The sequence below is a fragment of the Dama dama genome, chromosome 1 (assembly GCF_033118175.1).
Source record: "Dama dama isolate Ldn47 chromosome 1, ASM3311817v1, whole genome shotgun sequence".
NCBI lineage: Eukaryota > Metazoa > Chordata > Mammalia > Artiodactyla > Cervidae > Dama > Dama dama.
In genome coordinates, this window is record NC_083681.1 from 60,138,979 (window position 1) to 60,159,481 (window position 20,503).

The window sequence follows — 20,503 nt, forward strand, 5'->3', positions numbered from 1 at the left end:
CACTATGCAATCTTACTCTGTGATGCATCTGATTTATGTATAATAAAATGAAAGACACACCCAGATACACTGACATGAGAACACATGCGTGCTCCTTGTCACTGAGCTATATCTGTGACTTTTTTTTACAACACTTGCAAGGCAGGCAAAGAGACCATATGTAAGAATAAAAACCTGTAACTGAGAGCTACTGAAAAAGCATATAACAAATGATGAGCTCACGAACAACTAACAGAAATCGCACGTAGTTTGTTTTAGATCTTTCTAGAAACCCTAGACTCTTATAACTGACACTTCCTAGTCCCTGAAAGACCTACACTGGCTGCTGCCCACAGCACACTGGCTGACGGTAGTCACTATTATTCTCAGTGACCCCTGTCACTTCTGCTCCCCCAAACAGCATCTCACAGCCACGTGTCTCTCTCCCCAAATTAGTTTATATACTTTTTACCATAATTACCTTTTATGTACTTTTTACCATAATTACCTAATGCCATTGTATATTCTTTAAAATGACTAAATATGAACTTTAAAAGACTGTATAATTTATCACTGCATAAAGAGCAAGTGACACCAGTCTAAAGGTGAGGGAGGGGCTTCCCTGGCAGTCCAGTGGTAAAGATTCCAGGCTTCCACTGCAGGGGATGTGGGTTCGATCCCTACTTGGGGAACAAAGATCCTGCTTGCTGCACAGGACAGCCAAAAAATATACAAATAAAGTAAAAAAAAAAAAAAATTTAAGTGAGACAAAAAGAATCATCATAATCTAGAAGTACTCTGCACCCAGACTGTTTTGCAAGCAAGTTTTCATTCTTACTCACCAGTAAATAAAATGGAAACATGATAAATATGACACATTTTAGATAAAGGTAATAAATTGTATGTGTGATTTACCCAAGGAAGACGGTGCTGATCTTCAATCACCATATTTGTATTCAAAGAAAAGATTTTAGACACGGTGATTAGAGATCAGAAGACTGGGCAAAACCTGAACATCTGTATGTTTCAGTTAAAATAAAAGTATTTACCTACATGCTTATCACCACTATAGTTTCCCGCTTTAGCTGATGTTGTGATTAATTGCACACTTTCTAGTCTCCATCACACTAGACAAGAGGACTTTAGTTAGAGCAGGAACTGTACTTGCAAACAGCTATGAAGGTGGGAATGACACCCTTCCCTACCCGTAACCCTCACGTGGCCTTTGCAAGGAACAAAACATCCAGACCTATATCTACACTACAGAAGGCATACGTGTATTTTGGTTTCTAGTTATTCTTAAAAAAGAATTCAAACTTTCCTCATATTCACAGCTCTACATATTCAAATTTAAAGGTTCATTTGTCCACTCAAATATAAGTCATTTTTAGGCTTTGTGTTACACTGATTTGTAAATCCAGGTCTTCTGCAAAGGAAGGATTCATAAAATGAAGCATATGAATCTATGCAAATATCAGCTTGGTTTCCTAAATCCCCAAGAAACTCACCAAGTACAGCCAACTCACCTAGTATTCCTCATGGATTTGAGAGTTGGACTACAAAGAAGGCTGAGTGCCGAAGAACTGATTCTTTCAAATTGTACTGCTGGAGAAAACTCTTGAGAGTCCCTTGGACTGCAAGGAGATCAAACCAGACAATCTTAAAGAAAACCAACTCTGAATATTTACTGGAAGAACTGATGCTGAAGCTGAAGCTCCCATACTGTGGCTACCTGATGTGAAGAGCTGACTCACTGGAAAAAACCCTGATGTTGGGAAAGTTTGAGGAAGGAGGAGAAGGGGCCTAAAGAGGATGAGAATGGTTGGGTAGCATCACTGACTCAATGGACATAAGTTTGAGCATACTCCAGGAGACAGTGAAGGACAAGGAAGCCTGGCGTGTTGCAGTCCATGGGGCCTCAAAGAGTCAGACACAACTTAACGACTAAATAACAACAACAAACACTAGTCCAATCACTATGACTATCACCATCATCATCATCACTAAGACTGTTATACAGACTTTACAATTTCAAAAGTAAATGATAAAGGAAAATAAATGCATCAGGCTTTGATACAGGCAGGCACTGAATCACAAACAAGGAAAGAACTAACAGTCTCATTCTCAATATTTTCAGAGAAATCAAAGCTTGGAAGCTATATACTTTATACCAGATGTCCGTCTTCACAGGCAAGTCTAGTCTCCTCAAAACAAAAAGTTTACCTTCCAACCTTATTTTCAAACAAAGGGGAAAAATACAAAGTAGAGAATAAGTGAGATTCATATCAATGGCAGAAAGAAGGGAGACAATACAGTTTAATGCACTTTATTCTGAAATGAGAAGAAAAAAATGTGCTATTTCTTTCCTGCTCTTGAAATTTCAATAGAATTTTGAAAACACCAGGAAAAAAAAAGGTTTATTTCAATTTCATAATGCACACAACACTTGCTATGATAACATCTAAATCTGGCAGATCAATAATGCATGTTACAGTTAGCTGCTTAATTATTCATTTTGGATGTAACCAAATAGGTTTTAAAACAAATGTGGAAAGATCTAGAAAGGACAGATAGTGCAATCAAAAAGAAAAGTTTCTCCCCAATGTAATTCTTATCTGAAAGATCATAAAAGTCTCCTCCAGTTTTCAAAATTAGAAAGAGATATTTTGATTAAGAATTTTACATTTTTTACAATTACATGTGTTTTATGAACCATTACAAATGCTAAAATCAAATGCCTTAAATCCTCCATTTCAAAATACTATACATAAAAATGGCATATATTACATTATAAAAGGTCACAAAGTGACAAAAGTAAATTTGAGTCTAAAAACATTAACCAAAGATAGGCAATAAAGGTGAAAAAAGCAGACAAGGAAAACATTCATCGGGGGTCAAGTCAAAATAGAAGACTAACTAAAGGCGGCTCTATGTGGCTGCAAAGGTTGCTCACTGAAAAAGAGCAGCAGCCCCGGGGGTGAGTGGGAGCTGTGTGCTCTTCAACAAGCATGTACCTACTGGGCTCAGGAGACACCTCTTCACACTTCGTGCAAAAGCACTTTATGGACAAGCAGTAGTCCTAATCAGAAATAACATATTGGAAAAATTGAAAAAAGTTGTTAAATGAAAATGCAAACGACTCCCACTTCTTTCTCCAAGTAATAAAACAGAAAAACAACAAGAAGAATAAACAAAAACAAAACCAGTTGTTCAGATCTGAGTTTCAGAATGAATCCCGCCCCCTTAATTTAGGCTAAATGATGACTATTACTAATCAACCATCTTTGTAGGAACCTTTCCACTGACAGCTCTGAATTGTGCCTTCCAGTTTCTACCAGGACTAACTTAGCCACGTCAGAAACACACAGAACCTGAGTGTGCAAACTTCCAGTACCATTAGCCAGGTTATCAAAGCTCTTTTGAGCTCACTCTGTCACATTCTAGCCAGCAGTCCAAGAGCCTTCCATCAAAAAAATCTAATCAATTTGACATTTATTAAGGATCTCACTAATTTTTAAAATTAAGATACCAAGCAGCATCTCTTGGAGCAAAAAACAAAAACAAAACTGTTAGATAACTCTCTAAGGTAAATATATTTTCCAGTCTTTGATAGTATAGTGTAAAAACTAGAAATGAAGAAAGGTAACGTCACTCAGCTCCCCACGGCCATGAGTCTCTAGGATCCGGGGACCCACCCTCCCCCAACACATGGGAGAAAGCAGCATTCAGCATGGATGTTGCCTCGTAGAATTTGGAGATCTGTGTTACGGTAGATGCAGCATCTGTAGCTTGAGATCAAGAAGAACTTCTTTGCCATTTGCAGCTACAGGGACGGACCTAGAGACTGTCATACTGAGTGAAGTCAGTCAGACAGAAAAAAAGAAATATCATATGATATCCCTTAAACGTGGAATCTAAAAAGAAATCATACAAATGAACTTACTTAACAAAACAGAAGCAGGCTCACAGACTTAGAGAAGGAACTTATGGTTACCAGGGGGTAAGGATAGAGGGAAGGGATAGTTAGGGAGTTTGGAATGGACATGTACACTCTGCTATACTTAAAATGGATAAACCACAAGTACCTACTATAGCACTAGGAACTCTGCTCAATGTTATGAGGCAGACTGGATGGGAGGGGAGTTAGGCAGAGAATGGATACATGTATATGTACGACTGAGTCACCTGAAACTGTCACAACACTGTTAATCAGCTATGCCCCAATACAAAAGAAAAAGTGAAAAACATAAAAAAGTCTCCACTTCCTACATTTGCTCAGAGGATCAAATGAAATAAATGTGTTTGCAAAACACCTGCAGTGCATGGCATCTTGTTAGTTAATATACAACCCTTATTATATTAGTTAGAAATGCAGGCATAGATAGAGTAATTTTATAGGGTCAAATTTCCTTTATAAACTCTTCACTCTTTTAGGGTAAGAAAGTGAGAAACAGTATTTTTAGTCTGATTTGGCTTGGTTTTTACTAACTGCAAAGCATGATTCTGGATTGGATTCTCGAATAGAAAAAAAATGCTATAAAAGACATTGCTAGGACAATTGACAAAATTTGGGGAAAAAAAGTCTGAGAGTAATAATAGAGTTGTATCAATTTACATTTGATTTTGAAAACTGCAGTGGCTTATCGTAAATGAATAGCCATGTTTTCAGGAAAGTCACTGAAATATATTTAAGGGACCCAATGTCTGTAGCACACTCTCAAATACTTCAGAAAAGGGCAGATAGAGAAAGAATGATAAAGCAAATGAGGCAAAACACCAACAATTGGGTAATCTGGGTGGAGGGTAAATGGGAATTCATTGTATTATTCTTGCAACTCTTCCGAAAGAAAGTGAAAGTTGCTCAGTCGTGTCCAAATCTTTGCATCCCCATGGACTATACATACAGTCCATGGGATTCTCCAGGCCAGAATACTGGAGTGGGTAGATGTTCCCTTCTCCAGGGGATCTTCCCAACCCAGGGATCGAACCCAGGTTTCCAGCATTGCAGGCAGATTCTTTACCAGCTGAACCACCAGGGAAACAACTTTTCTGAAATTTGATTCAAAATAAGAAGTATAAAAATATTCATTGAAAAAATGATTAAGCAACTGGGGCCACCCACTGGTGTGAGAAGTGCTGTCTACACCTTAATGGCCCTTCTGGTGCTTCACCTTGGACTCCACTCCACCTTCCACTCTCTAGGCTATCGGCCTGCCCCATGTGAAGAAGTAACTTAACTGAATTATGTGGACAATGCTATAATTATGTCCTCTTCTCATCTTCCTTGCATGACTCAAAGTGAGCATGTGTAGGGTGAGCTAATGATTTGCTGTGTTATCTCTGATGAGTACTATATTATTTGCATCATAATATTTTCATTTCTTCCTCCTGCACAGAATGCCACATTGACAGCAAGGTCAGCTAAGTTACTATAAGGGATTTTTAATGAAAACAATTATAAATTTAAAATAACTGTGTTTAAAGCATTTAACAGTCACTAGGGTCAAGTGATTACAGCAGTTACAAGACCCATGGGACATGTTCACACCAAAACAAAGTGAATAAATTACCTCAGCTGGTGCATGTAATCACTAAGTGACCACAGGGGTCAGGCAGAGTGAAACCCTGAAGACTCTCACGCAAAACCAATAATGAAAATTTATCAGTCAAAGGGGGAGACGGAGGATGTCAGGAATTAGTGAGTCGAGTGATAGACTAAAAGCAGAACTGACTCTCCCTGTAGCTTCAGGGCCACGAAAATGACAGTCAAAAACCCAGGGGACAGCTGGAGGAAAGATTCCAGGAAACAATATGCAGACGGGCTGGGCGGAGGTGAGACAGCTGAAATGGAAATGATCTATGCAGTCTCAGCACGTTCAAACCCAGGGTCACTCTGGGACAAGGATGACTATCTTCACCCAGAAATCTGTGGTGGGGTCTGGAAATGAGGCATCTGGAGCTTTCCGATGTAAGAATGTGATGCAATGTGATGTTAAAAATAAAATGATCATCTCTAACATTTTACAGGGCTCTTGACATCTTCTGAGGATGTTCCTCATACATCACCCTCACATCTCAATTTCTCCTTGTTGGAGAAACGTGGTGGCTAAACACCAGGGAAGCAAACACATTTTTTCATGGAAGTCCAACTAGGCAGTGAAGAAACCAAACCTTTTACTGAAGAATCCTATTTGCCAAAGACTCCTCTGGAAGTATGCTCTTAGGAGACTCACAATCAAAAGAGGAGATAAGAGATCTCCCTGGTGGTCCAGTGGTTAACAATCCACCTTGTGATTCAGGTTGGATCCCTGGTCAGGGGACTAAGATCCCACATGCCCTGGAGCAATTAAGCACGCGTCATAGCTAGAGAGCCCGCCTGCTGCAACGACTGAGCCTGCACGCCACAGCCAGAGAGTGTGCATAAAAGATCCTCATGCCTCAACTAAGACACAACACAGTCAAATAAATAAATACACACACACACACACACACACACACACACACACATATATTTTAAAGAGGAGAGCAGCAGCCCTAGAGTAACATGTGCTAACAGTATGAACACCATACAGAAGGGAGGCAAGGATGACAACCAATTGGAAAGGCAGGGCCAATTTCATAACAGCGTTAGTAACCTTTGAATCGGGCCTGAAAGAATGAACAGAATTCACAGAAGAAAGGCCACAAGACTGGCAGGCAGGCAGCGGGACCCACAGGAGCAAATATTGAGTTATGCAGCAAAACTGTGCTGAACGCTGACTGTGCACACGGCCCCGGGCCTGCGTCCTCATCGCCGGCGAGGAGCGGACATGCTCCTGCTCTCACGGCGCCCGCGCTCCTCCCACCACCACCCACTCGGCGCATCTGTGCTCAGCGGCTCCTGTGTGTTAGGACTCTTAGGCATATAGAGGATACAACAGTGGTAAATGGGGCAAGTCCATACGCTCACGGAGCTCTCATTCAGAGGAGGGAGACTGGTTATCATCAGTCTGACAAACAAGAAGACACAGAATAGGAAAAATAAGATCTCACCAAGGAGGTAGCACTGGAGCAGAGACTGACAGATCCAGGAGATGGATAAGGTGGGAATGACTTTGGACCAGAATGTCTGCTGTGGTTGGAGGACAAGCAAAGGAGAAAAGATATGCCATATGCCCAGAGGGCTAAAGAGAGAGTGGAGAGAAGTATGTCAGGGAAGGAAGCTGGGCAGATAGACCGGACCATCTCATGAAGAGTCTGGAATGTCATGACAAACTTTATTCCATCAGCTAATGGTTCCTAAAATGATTCCAGAAAATATTAGTCTGATGGGATAATTCATGGGAAAAGGGTCCTGTGCCTCCACTGTATCTATGAAAGTGGTGATAACAGCATGGACCCACCAGGATGTTGTGAGGATTAAATGGGTTAACTCTTGTAGTGGGTCAAGCAAATATGAGTACTTAGAAAGTGTTATTAAACTATTCCAGGAAAATGAATGGTAGGCTGAGCCAAGGCAGTTTCTTTAGATACAACAGATACTCAAGAAAGTAAACTGACAAAACATAGTCATATTTAGATTGAGGCGGTTTAGGCGCCTGGATAAATGGTCATGGGAATCAGAAGGAGAAGTGAGGAAAATGAGCAGTATTTGGAGGAGAGAGAAATTCAGTTTGAGATGTACTGGTTTTGAGGAATCTTATGTACCTTCTACCTTCTGTGGCAAAATACCTAGTCTCCAGTTAGATGCAAGTATCTGGAGAGAGATTAAGAGAGAATCAGGACTCCAATCCACAAATAAAACCTCAAAGAATAAGAATAATCCCCCAGGTTCTGATATGTAGAAATAGTATACGATGAGAAACGGCATCACACGCAGGCAGAAGATAAAGCCCCTAGTCCTGTGAAAAATCAGGTAAGATGTTTAAACTGCCTGAGTTCTAGCTGCCTAATTTATAAAATCAGGGAAATAATACTGACACTCAAAGGCTGGATGCTGAATGCAGCAATATTGCTCTCGTTCCCGTCTGCATTCTCGGCACCTTCCGCAAAGCAGGACCGGGTCCAGAGCAACGCTTAGCTCACAGGTAAATAATCTTTGGAGGAGGAAATCCCTTCACACCCTGGGATACAAGGATCCTGGCTCCAGGATTTAGGGCTGTAACATTTAGGGACTCTAATTTTCCCTCTTGGGCCAGATGATTTGGAAAAGTTGAGGGCATTTTTATTTTCGAAGAGCTCATTTTTAATTTCTTTATTTTTAATAGTGGTACAATTTTCATATGGAAAAATGTGAAAAGATTCCCCCTTTTCAGCCAAGTGTCTACCTGGCTGTTAAAGTAATGGTTATATACGTCTTGGCCACGTATATTTCTCTTGAGGCGATGGGGACATTTCAGCAAAGGAGGAAGTAAAAAGTTTTAGTACTGAAGTTTGAAAGAGTGGGGACAACGTCCAGGGACTTAAGCTCTTGTCTCAGCTCCTGGATTGGCTCATGGTATGACCCCAGTCTGTCCTTCTACTTTCTGGATCTCCACCCATCCATCAGCAAGACAGGGAAAATACTGTCTGCCCATACCAACTTTCCTGGACCATTATAAGCATTAATGATCTAATATACTCAAAGGTACTTTGAGTCCTTTGGAGGAAATGTGTCCTATAAATTAGAGGCAGTATAATTAATGTAATTTAAGAAAATAGCTGGCCATAACAGAGGATTAGATTCACACAGATCACAAATGACCCAGTCTTTGCATCCTGAGATCACTGACGATCCTTTCTAATGGAAAAAAAACCCAATCTTATTTATTTGAACATATTCGACTGTTTGGTTTTTGGGGGTTTTTTTTAAGTACTTTATTTAATTCTATATCAAACTCAACTATACTTGAATGTTAGTTAATTTTGTCTTTATTGGGAAAACGTATTTACATATTTACATATGAGTTAAATCATGAAGTAATTAACTTGAGGATAAAAGATTCTTCAATAGAAAGCAGGAGAAGTAAATAGTAAGCATGAATCAACTGTTATTTGGATTAAGTAGATACTCATTCTATACCATTACAGACAGGAAAACAGGATGTCTATATCCACCTGAGAGAATATACAGATAACGTGCAGACACTTTTATTCTAGAATCTCATATTAAGGGAAAAAACTTAGATAAATTGCCTAGAAAGAGAAGCTACGAATAAATTTAAATAGAAAGAGAAACTATCAAATACACTATAACTCTAGCATGATAAGTGGGAAAACCAAACTATGAATCAAAAGTTCAAGAGTATCAGCATGTGAGACACTGTTTTTGTGAACAAACTAAAGATTACGAACCTTCTCCGATATTAACTCTAAACAGTAAGAATTATGGAATTCTAGGCTCTAAGGAACTCTCTCACACACTCTCCTCTATAAATCACGGGAAAAGTCATCTTGTTTGCCCTTTCTTAAAGCCTCTTACCCTGACCTCATTATTAGAGATGACTATTAAGTGGTCATAAAATTACATCACTATAAACATTCCAATGAGGCTCCCCTGCTCAAGTTATTCCTGAAATTTTCTTTTGGAAACTCCTAGGCACTTTACTAGAAAGCAACTGCCATATGTCACATCATTATTTTGTTCTTATTTTTTATCAAGGTGTAATTGATATATATCAGTTTCAGGTGTACGACATAATATATTCAATATTTGTATACATTGCAAAATGATCACCTCAGTAAGTCTAGTTGATATCATAACTCTACATAATTACAAATTTTTTCCATGTGATGAGAATTTTTAAGAACTACTCTTACAGCAACTTTCAAATATGTAATACTATACTAGGATATGACTATAATATATATTCTCCTATACTTACACTACAGCATATATATCATTAACTATAGTCACCACGCTGTTCATTACAAACCCATGACTTATTTATTTCATTGCCATTATGTCATATCATTGCTTTTTATTCAAAATGGCACATTTCAACTTGCTCACTTCACAAATTCCAGTTCCTAAGAATTTTGTACTGTTGAAAAAAAACAGAAGCCTTAAAATGTGCAAACCATGCATGGAAATCATTACGTGTAAGAGTTTAAAAAATAAATTAAAACCTGCCATCAATAACCTGGTTAAAGCTTAGTGTGCTGGAGCTCCGAAGACAGGAGCTAGTGGGCAGAAATGACTTTTCACAAAAAGAGATGGTGATACTGGCGGACGGGGCTGGGGGAGCCAGTGGATCAGATAGATTCAAGGAGGCAGACAAGGGGGAGATGACAGGAGACTGAGGAGGGGGACAGGGAACGGGGAGGCCTGGCCCCTTCAGGTTGTGGTTTAAAAGTTAACTAGAATCCAAGGAGATATCTATGTGTGCTGGGTGTGGGGCGCTTGGAAAGGAGAGAGGGCCAGGTTTCCGGGGGACCAGACAGGCCATGTTGATACTCCACCAGCAGAATGGGCCACCTGCCAGAGGTCCCTGTGGCACAAGAGAATGTAAGGCTACTCTCCCTGAAGTTTCGGCATCCTGAGGAATAAAAGAAATTCACCAACAGGACAGATAGGTGGAGTCATGGTAGCTCGGGTAGTAGGTAATATTTACTGACCGTTCACTACCTGTACACATTGGACACCTGTTATCAGGTCCCCTATTTAACCTCTCTGCAGCCCTCTTAAGTTAGATACGCTAAGCATTCATAAATCTCCTTTTACAGATGAATAAACTGAAGATCACAAAATTAGCAACATTAAAACCAGGCAGATTTAAACACAGGCAGACTAGATCTGGCACGCACGCTCTTCGCCTGACAGCATACTAGCTTTCCACAGATCAGCACACACACGTGCATTTATACACCACACGACAGGATGCACACCAGCTGTTAGTAGTAGTTACCTTGATTTTTTTTCTGTACAACTATTTGTATTTTCTCACAATGAGTATGTAAGCTTTCACAATTAAAAGAGTTTATAGTCATTTTTAAAAAGCCCTTAAAGAGTGCGAATTTTCTCCCACTGAGGATATTCAAAAATATGTGACACAAACTCCCCAATACTACTGAAAGCATTAGAAAGAAATTACAATCTTTACAGAGGGAAATTCGACAATATGTATGAAACCCTTTTAAAAAACACATCATTTGAAGCAACAATTCTACTTATAGGACGATATCTTCTAAATTAAGGATGTTTGCAAAGAGAGAGCAAGAAAGATATTTATCACACCAGTGCAGATAATAATAAAAAATGGAAACATTGTAGGTGGCCAGTACTAATTTTTGTTGTTCTTCAGTCGTTAAGTCCTGTCTGACTGTTTGCCACCTCATGGACTGTAGCACTCTGCTCTTCACTATGTCTCAGAGTTTGCTCAAAAGCCCAGTGGTAAAGATCTGGATAAATGAGCCAGAGTGCACCATACACTTGGGCTTCCCTAGTGGCTCAGCAGTAAAGAATCAGCCTGGAATGCAGAAGACTCAGATTCAGTCTCTGGGTTGGGAAGATCCCCTGGAAGAGGAAATGACAGCTCACTCCAGTATTCTTGCCTGAAGAATCCCATGAACAGAGGAGCCTGGTGGGCTACTGTCCACAGGGTCACAAAAGAGTCAAATTCAGCGACTAACAGCAGGAGCAGCTCCCATACAGAAAAATACAGTGCTGTAATTTTTTTTTTTAAGTTACAGGACAATATGCATAGCTCTATTAACTTTTCAAAATATTCCTTAAACAGAGATGGTGGCAAGGTCAAATGACCCTGCCATGCTCCTCTTCTTCTTTCCCATCGGCTCCCTTCCCTCCAAGGTTCCTGCTCACCCTTGGTGGTACCAACACCATTCTCACCTGGTCCTCCTTCTTGTGAAGCCTGGCTTTCCATCCTGTCCCCAACCTCTTCCTCTAAACCCACGTCCTTCTGGGTTTAGTCTGTTGCCCTTCTTGGTTAAGACAACATGACATTAAACAGGGCCCTTAGAGGGAGTTTGGGGGGAAAACAGCCCCTCCAATAACCGTCATCCTTTCATGAAAGTCTAAAGGAACAAGAAGAACAGCTTTCAGCTATCATCACAGGATGAATAAGAAACAAAATGAAAATAGCTCTACCAGGACCCAGAACCCTAGAAACCCACTTCAAGAATTAGTGGTGTGGCCACTAACTACAGAGCAAGGGCCAGGCGTCTCAGCACCATGAGCTGTGTACCTGCAGAAATGGGCTGCTGAGAAATGGTTACTGGATGTGGACAGACTATTATAGCAGCAGAGAACATGGATGAGGATGGTTAAAATAAAATCAACGAATTGTGAAAAGGAAAAAGAATCAAAATATTACTTAAATAAAAACCCTTAAAGGGTAAAGACTTGCTGCTACTGAGGATATTCAAAATCAAAAAGAAAAATGTCTCAAGTGCTACACACCAAATAGTAATTACTCCAGAGACAGGATTACATGGAGAAATGTATATTTTCTACCTTGCACATGTCAAAAACTTTAATTTCTATAATGTATGTGTATCTTATTTATACTGGAAGTATTCTTTTTTGGGAAAAAGTATTTTAGCCATATTTATTGATGTGGAAAGTTGTTCATAAACTATTGCTAAGATGAAAACCAGCTTACAACAGTCTTACTCTAAGATCTCTAATTTGGTAAAAAGTGCTCACATGTGTATGTGCTTGTATGTATCAATAGAAAACGTTCTATATAGAATTACCCTGGTCTATTCAATAGAGAACATTCTATAAAAATGTTAACAGTGCTTATCTCTGGCTATGGGTAATTTTGTTATCTTGTTTCACTTATCTCTATTTTCTAAGTTATCAGGAATGAACATGTACTACATGTATTATAATAATAAAATAAATAGCCCAGGCTGTGAAAGCTTTTCCCAAAGACCAGCTCCAAAACTTCAGGCCAACAGCAAGATCACTGGAAAAGGGACACAGTCTCTCCGTACGACTATTCTGAAGGGGGCGAAATCAATTTTGGTGTCTGCGATCTGGGATGTTCGCCACAGTCACACTCAGTTATAACTGCCTAATACGGTGACCCTACAAATACGAAGAACCTTCTTCTTGACAGTCTCCTTAGGAGCCTCTTCAATCTTCCTTTTAGGCCTGGAGAAATGGGCACTCTGAACTATTAAATGACAACTGAGGCAGGAGAAAATACAAAATTGTAAGTTCATGATACTGATGCTGTGTTAAAACGGATTCTGAGTGACTAGATTATTGTATATAAACTTTTAGCTAAAAGAACAGACCACCCAAGAACCCTGTCTTTCTAATTTTAATTGAGGAAACAAAACAACTACCATAAACCCCTTTTAAATATTTCTGCTCAAAGTCTCCTTGAATCCCTAACAGCAACCAACTGGATACGTATCTTGAGGACAAAAAGGAAGCGGAAGGGCACGGCACTTTATATACAGTACAATATAATTTTAAAGTTTCAGCCAAAAGTGCAAAAAAAAACCACACAAAAAGCCCTGCCCCTTATGTTCATTCATTCACTCAGTGTGAATCGGCTGTGTGCAGTGACTGTTCCAGGCTCTACTCAGAACTGGTGCAGAAGGAGCACTCTCTGGGCATGCTCTGTGGTCTTGCGGGGACAGACAAGGAAACAATGACGTAACAGCCGTGCGAAGGGCTGCACAGAGGCCAGACCCCGTGTTAAGGAAAAGAGAACCCATCATAAAGGAGCAAGGAGGCCTCCTGGTCATTTCAGAAAATGGAAACAGGGCTTGCAACAGGAAAGCCATGTGGAAGGGCATGTGCATTTGGGGAGTGGGAAGAAAGTCAGTGTGGGTGCAACTGGAAGGTGGAAACACAAAGGTGGGTGTGCAATCAAATGATGAGATCTCCATCTGTGTAGCCTCCAAGGGCAAAGATGCATATTCAAGAAGGCTACCACAAATATTCCAAAGATGAGAGGACACGAGGCATCAGTAAAGAACATCAAAGTGGCACAGGTCAGAACACCATAGGGGCAAAGTGAAGGAAGACCATACACAACCCACTGCCTCACAAAAGGTGTCTTTAGGCATTTCAGTGGTTCAGAATTTACTAGCAATAAGAATAACAACATCTTAACTGGCAGTTAATCTATAGTCGGCAAGTTTATTTTTAAGCCCAGTCTGTAAATGAGATGCATTTTTGCCAAGATGAAAAAGAAAATGCCATCACAGTTGAGTGACTAGGACCCCAGTTCAGCTCACCAATGCCTATTCATTCATGACATCCCTGGAGCATATCTGAGCTATCACATGAACGGGGCTATAAAAATTATTTCTTTAGGAAAGACCTATCTGCACCTTGTCCCCACAACTCTCATATATGAGAAATGCCATAGAGCCATCCTGGGCTCTGAGTCTACATATGCGTGAGTGTGTATGTTTAGAGATCCCCTGGACTATAGCCTGCCAGGCTCCTCTGTCCTTGGGATTTCCCAGGCAAGAATACTGGAGGGGGTTGCTCTTTCCTCCTCCAGGGGATCTTCCTGACCCAGGGATCGAACCAGTGTCTCCTGTGGCTCCCGCTCTGGTAGGTGGATTCTTTACCACTGAGCCACCTGGGAAGCCCTATGTTTAGACAGGTAGTTAATTTAAAAAAACAATTTTACCCAGAATATGGCCCCTCCCGGCAGGGAACCCAAGCTCAAGGTTGGGACTAGAGAAAGACAGAACACATGTGGCAAGTGGAGTCTGACAGACTGAAAATCAGACTGAAAATCAAATTCTCAGGTCACCTCCCAGTTGTGTGATCTTAGGTAAGTTAACTTCACCAAGGCTCAGTTTTCCTCCCAGGTAATAAACAAGCTAATAATATCTTCCTCATAAATCACAGAAGCTATCTCACAAGTTATTTTGGGGACTGCATAAAATGATACATGTTAATGGGGGGGTGGGGGAAAAGGTACAGCTTCTAGCCCCTGCCACCCACAGACAATGTATATTAGTTCAACCTTCTCCCGGTCCAAGTCCCAGTTTCAATGAGACCATTAATTATCTGAGTGACCTTGAGTAGTTCATATAATCTCTCTGGCCTCAGTTTCCCCTTCCATCAAATGAGGAGGTGGGACCTCCAAGTCCTCTTACAGTTTCAACGTTTCGTCCCACGTGTCACTGTTAAGAGGGGGGCCTGTCCTCAGCCTTTATTCTGTGCTTCTTCAGCCTCCCTCTTCACTCTAAATTCCTCTTAAACCTATGGAACATTATGCAAGTTAATAAACTCAGTTTCTAGGTTAAAAAAAAAGTAAGGTGCCAATCCCTTCTGCATGCTTAAGTTGCTCACTTGTGTCTGACCCTTTGCAACCCTTTGGACTATAGCCCGCCAGGCTCCTCTGTCCCTGGGATTTCCCAGGCAAGACTACTGAAGCAGGCTGCCATTTCCTCCTCTGGATCTTCCCAACCCAGGGATCGAACCTGCGTGTCCTGTGTCTCCTAAACTGGCAGGTGGATTCAGTCCTTTCCAGTTTCTGCCTTATGGATTCTATGCCTCTGGCTCTGCTGTCCCCCTCTACACTATCCGTTGAAAGCTGTCTATAGGCCAGGGGCTGTGTTAGGAAGATTGCTGTCTGTTGTTTTAATCACTAAGTCATGTCCAGCTCTTTTGCTACTTCATGGACTGTAGTCTGCCACGATCTTCAGTCCACAGGATTTTCCAGGTAAAAACACTGGGGTGGGATGCTATTTCCTTCTCCAGGGGATTTTCCCGACCCAGCGATCAAACACACTGTCTCCTGCATTGCAGGCAGATTCTTTACTGCTGAGCCATCAGAAAAGCCATGTTGAGAATGGCACAAGCTTTATCACAGAATATATTCTCATAGCAACCATGGGGTGTATTATTATCATGCCCATTTTACAAATGAGAAAATCAAGGCTCAGGAATTTAAGCAACAAAGGCAAGGAATTCAACACAGGCTCTTCTCATTACAGGCTGCACTATCTTTCCAACCTGTGGCTGTACCTAGTTTGGGTCCTATCGTCTTATGAGCCTGTGCTGTGCCTGCTTATCTCATAAATTACTTTGCATTAATAACTTTATGTGTTCCTCCTGCCAGGTGGCATACGTACATATTAACCAGGGACCCAACATCTCTGAACCAACAGAGAACGCGTGATGGGATTCTCAGCCGCTGCAACTGGTAGGTTAAGGTGAGATTAAATACATTTTTCAAATAACAGCATAACTCAAGTCTCCATGAAGATGCTGGAACATTTTAGTTCAAGCTCAAGTCTGCAAGCTTCCTAGATGCCATAAGCCCACTGGTAAAATCACTGGATGGAAAGAAAACAACACCAGGTTTACTCACTGAGTGAACCTGGGTGCATGTCTTAGACTCTCTGAGTTTCTTTTCCGCTAAAAGATCCTGGGCAACTGAACTTCAGATTCTTCATCTGTAAAATGGGGATAACATTAGCAACTTTTGAAGGTTGGGACAGATAGAAGGTGTGCCTGGTCTGAAGCAGAAATAGCCTTTTGGGAAAGTAAAGGAGCCCAGGGGATGATCAGTTGCTGCCAAGAATCAGGGTAGTCTAGACCCAAGGAAAAAGATGGAAATCAGCGAGAGTTTCCCTGGACTCAAAGTGCCGGCCAAGTCTATGTAGATTCATGCCAGTGAGGGTTGGATGACCTATTATGGCTAAAGCCCTAGACTGATCTGACCCCTGCCTCTACTCTGCTAGGCTACCTGGCAGCTTTTTTCAGGTAAGAGGTTTCCAACTGAGCCAAGTGGTAGCGTGTAATCATATACTAACTCTCACCCTTGGAGCACCCTGAGGTTGCCAGGGTAACGGAACTATTCTGGGCTGTCCCTCTGGGATTCCCAACTTCTCTTCCCTTATACTTCTGTGGGGGGTATTCCTTTAGCCTCACATTCTGCATCCTCTTCTGAGTCCCCTTTCTCTTGCGTCAGGCCACCAGAAGGGAAATGGATGAGAAGAAACTGATCTTGCAACTGGACCTCAGCATTTTATTTCTTTATTATTTTATTTCCTTGGTTGTGGCACTTTTCCATCTAAGAAGTACATTCCTTTAAAAAATCTCCCCGTGTTTACTTCCATTCCACTAAATAATTCCTCTGACCTCTTCTTGTTTTCACCCTTTAAATATCTGTTGATGGTTCATTCACCACATTCCCCATTCAGTTATTAATGGCCCACAAAAACTTCCTAGCTGCAATCATTTACTGATTAATCTGCACAACAAACCAGAAAGACAGGTAGTATTAATCCTTCGTTCTGCAGAGGGAAACCAAGGGGAAAAGCGAGGTTAACTCAGTTGCCCAAGGTCAGTGGCTAAACAAGATTATAACCAAGATCCAGCCTGTCTTGTATTTCTTCCCACAGGCTTACTCTTTCCTTACAAATCAACATTGTCAATGCAACGAGATCACTTCTGTGTTGATTCAGTTGTCACAGAACAGCTTGAAACTGTCAAATTCAACCCCAAATAATTCTGTCTGTGAATAGTTCATAAATACAAGTTGTTAAAAGAAAGAGGTAATAGTACTGGAAAGCAAACATGCGAAAGAGGAGTGAAAAGAATGGGATTACAGGCCCAGCTGTACCATAGTATAGTCTGTCACGGGTCACTTTACTTCTCTGCATCAGAGTCACTTGTAAAAATGGGATTATGCTGAATGATGTTTAATATATCTTGCTATTTTAAGTGAGATGACTGAGTACCTACTGAAACAGTACAAAATATAAAACTCTAATATCCAAGATCGTGGTAAAATTGGTATATTCAGGACACAGCTACAATCCCCTTGGGAAGCAACATGCCAATAAACAATAAGGACCGTAAATAATTCCATATCCTTTGACACAGTAACTTCACTCACACTGTAGTTTGCCCTAAGAAATAAATCAATGGAAACAAAAAGACATATATGCATGAAAACGCACATTTCAGTGCTAGCTTCAGAGGAAAAACTGTTACCAAACTGAAAGTTCATTTTGAGAGAGCTGTCCTATTAAATAAAAATACAGAACAATACAAATGCCATACTGCTATCAAAAAGGATAAATATGAAAATTATGCAAAATCATGTAATATGTTATCAATACTATCAAATGAAAATAAACAATAGTAAAAGAGCATTTATGTATTCTGATGTCAACTCTATAAAAGATGGATAAAGTGCAAGTCACAAGAAAACTCAAAATAGTTGTTATTAGTTTATTGTTTATTTTCTAAATATTTTAACCGTTTTTAATGAATACTGTTTTCCATCAACACATACACCTTATCATTTAACCAATTATTTAAAAATTTCTCAAGCCTTGCTTTAGTTCGATGGAAAATGAATTTTCATGTTTCTGCCTAAATCTCCTAAGTGATTTTCATTGGCTGACACATTATTCATGACATTATTCTTGCGGAGTGATTTCTGCCCTTTCTGTAATTCTTCAGTGTCTTTAGAGATTCTAAAATCTCAGTGTAATTCCTCAGTGTCTTTAGAGATTCTAAAATCTCAGAACGCTGGCACTTCTTTCCCTCACTGAAGAGGATTCTTACAAAGAATTGTCATCTAATGTTGCTGTGAATAACCCCATGATTCCCTTGTAATGCTAATATTTGGCAACTGCCTGACCCAGGAGTCAGCATTTTTCCAGTAACTCCGACCCGTTGGGTGCCCCTACAATAACCACAAAGTTGCCATTACCTTTTTCACGGTAGTGTGTAGGGTGATTTCATAGTCCAGATTTTTGGGGCTTTACAGTAGGACATCTAGGACACCCTTCTGGTTCACTTGGGAAAGTTGCCCCCCAAGCATCCCTGTGCTAAGACCCTTCCTTTAAATAAGGGCTCTGACATCCTCCTCATTCTTTAGAAATGTTCTCTTACTGGTATGTCTTTGCTCATACTATCTGGGAAAAATGGCAGAGCCAATGAATTAAAAATATGATTCCAGGTCTCATGTGTGCCAATGAGTGCCCTCGTTAAAGCAGAATGACTGAGATGAGATCGGTTTCAAAGCTTTCCATCCCTTTGCCCCAGAGCTGCCGAGGCCAGGCGCTGAAAGGATGCACAGTAAAATTAAATATCTAAAAATTCATCTTTAATTAACAGAACTGGATTAAAGCTAGACACCACCGCATATCATACGAGAAATGGCTGAGCTGGCTTCCAAGTGCTCTAATTCAATTAGGACGCAGTGAGTGACACTCGGACGGGAAAGGTTAATTGGGGGCGCCAGAACGCAATCATTCCTTACCTAACCAGTCATTAAACTTCTTAACCTCTGAGGGCAGTCCCAGCTCGGTGAAATCGCCTGTGTGGAGAAGGATGTCCCCATAAGGCATCTGGATACCATCTGTTCTGGAGTGTGTGTCTGAGATGCAGACAAACCGCGTGTGGCCCGCTGGTTTTGGAGTGTCATATGGGATGGGGTCGACCCTGAAGTAGACATAACAGATCCCATAACAGTTAAATATATTAGAACCCTCGTAATTGTCATTGCACATACATATTGACTGTTATCCGTGAACGCACCCAGACAAACCGATGCAAAGACAGACGGGCCCACTATAACGAGGAACTCTTTGGGGTGTAAAAGAGACTGCATCACCCGTCTCCAAACCCACTGGGCAAATTCAAAAAGTCTTACTTACCTGGTAGGAAAATTAAAAAGCCAGACTATCTTACACGTAGAGTCAGAAGTAACCCAGGCAACTGAGAGAGTGATTAATGGTGAAGTTTAGGGATATTGAACCCCAACTGGGGAAGCAAAATGATATTATCTTCTCTCTCTTCATGCTCCAATTGATCCCACTACTCATTAGGAAATGGATAACTAATTTATTCCTCCTTAAACATGCACAACTTTAGCAAAGAACTAATTTACGGAGAACATTCTACACATGCTTTGCCAACTGAAATGTTAAGAGACATAGTAGATGGTAAGTACTTCTATGTAATTTCCTTTCTAGAACCATTCAATACCTCTATCACATTTTCAAGCAGAGATTCACATATCAAACTGTGCAGAGGGAAGGTGATGCCAAAGTAAAAGGACTTTTAAATAAAACACTGATGTTCCAAGAACTTTGCCCAGCTGCTTCTCTACCACCACCTGCGGCCCCAGTTACACCCTAGGTTACTTGGAATGCTCACATGCCTTGGGCAAAGAGTCTATTCAGTACAAATATAGTAAGTCGTTTAATGGGTGTGTACAGATCTACATATGCATTAATATATGTAGTTTTAGAGACCTAAGCACTGTGAAATTACACTCAGGCATAAGAATCAAAAGGCAAAATGATCCACCCGAAGCAAAGAAAATGAAACAGAACACTCTCATTTAATTGAGTGTAACAAAGTGTGCTAAATAAACTTGGTAAAGCAATGCAAATCTGACTCTTCAAGCATACAGTTTTAATTATTTAAAGGGTTTATAGCAGAGTTAAGGATGCTTTAACTATATTAACTCTACACTGACAGCTTCCTGTAATTTCTCTGTAGGAATGTACACTTATGTTGGATTATGGGTGAAAAGAAGCAGCTATCAAAGCAAAGAGAAGGTCACAAGAGAAGCAAATATGCGATGTGGAGATG

General features: G+C 40.6%; 1 protein-coding gene across 1 annotated transcript in view; it reads right to left on the reverse strand.

Moving 5' to 3' along the window:
- MPPED2 (metallophosphoesterase domain containing 2) overlaps window positions 1–20,503 on the reverse strand; it is a 203,448-nt gene that overhangs the window by 128,602 nt on the left and 54,343 nt on the right. The window contains exon 3 of the mRNA XM_061140172.1: window positions 19,164–19,345. Within this exon, the coding sequence (XP_060996155.1) occupies window positions 19,164–19,345 (182 nt within the window). The remainder of the gene's footprint in view (window positions 1–19,163; window positions 19,346–20,503) is intronic.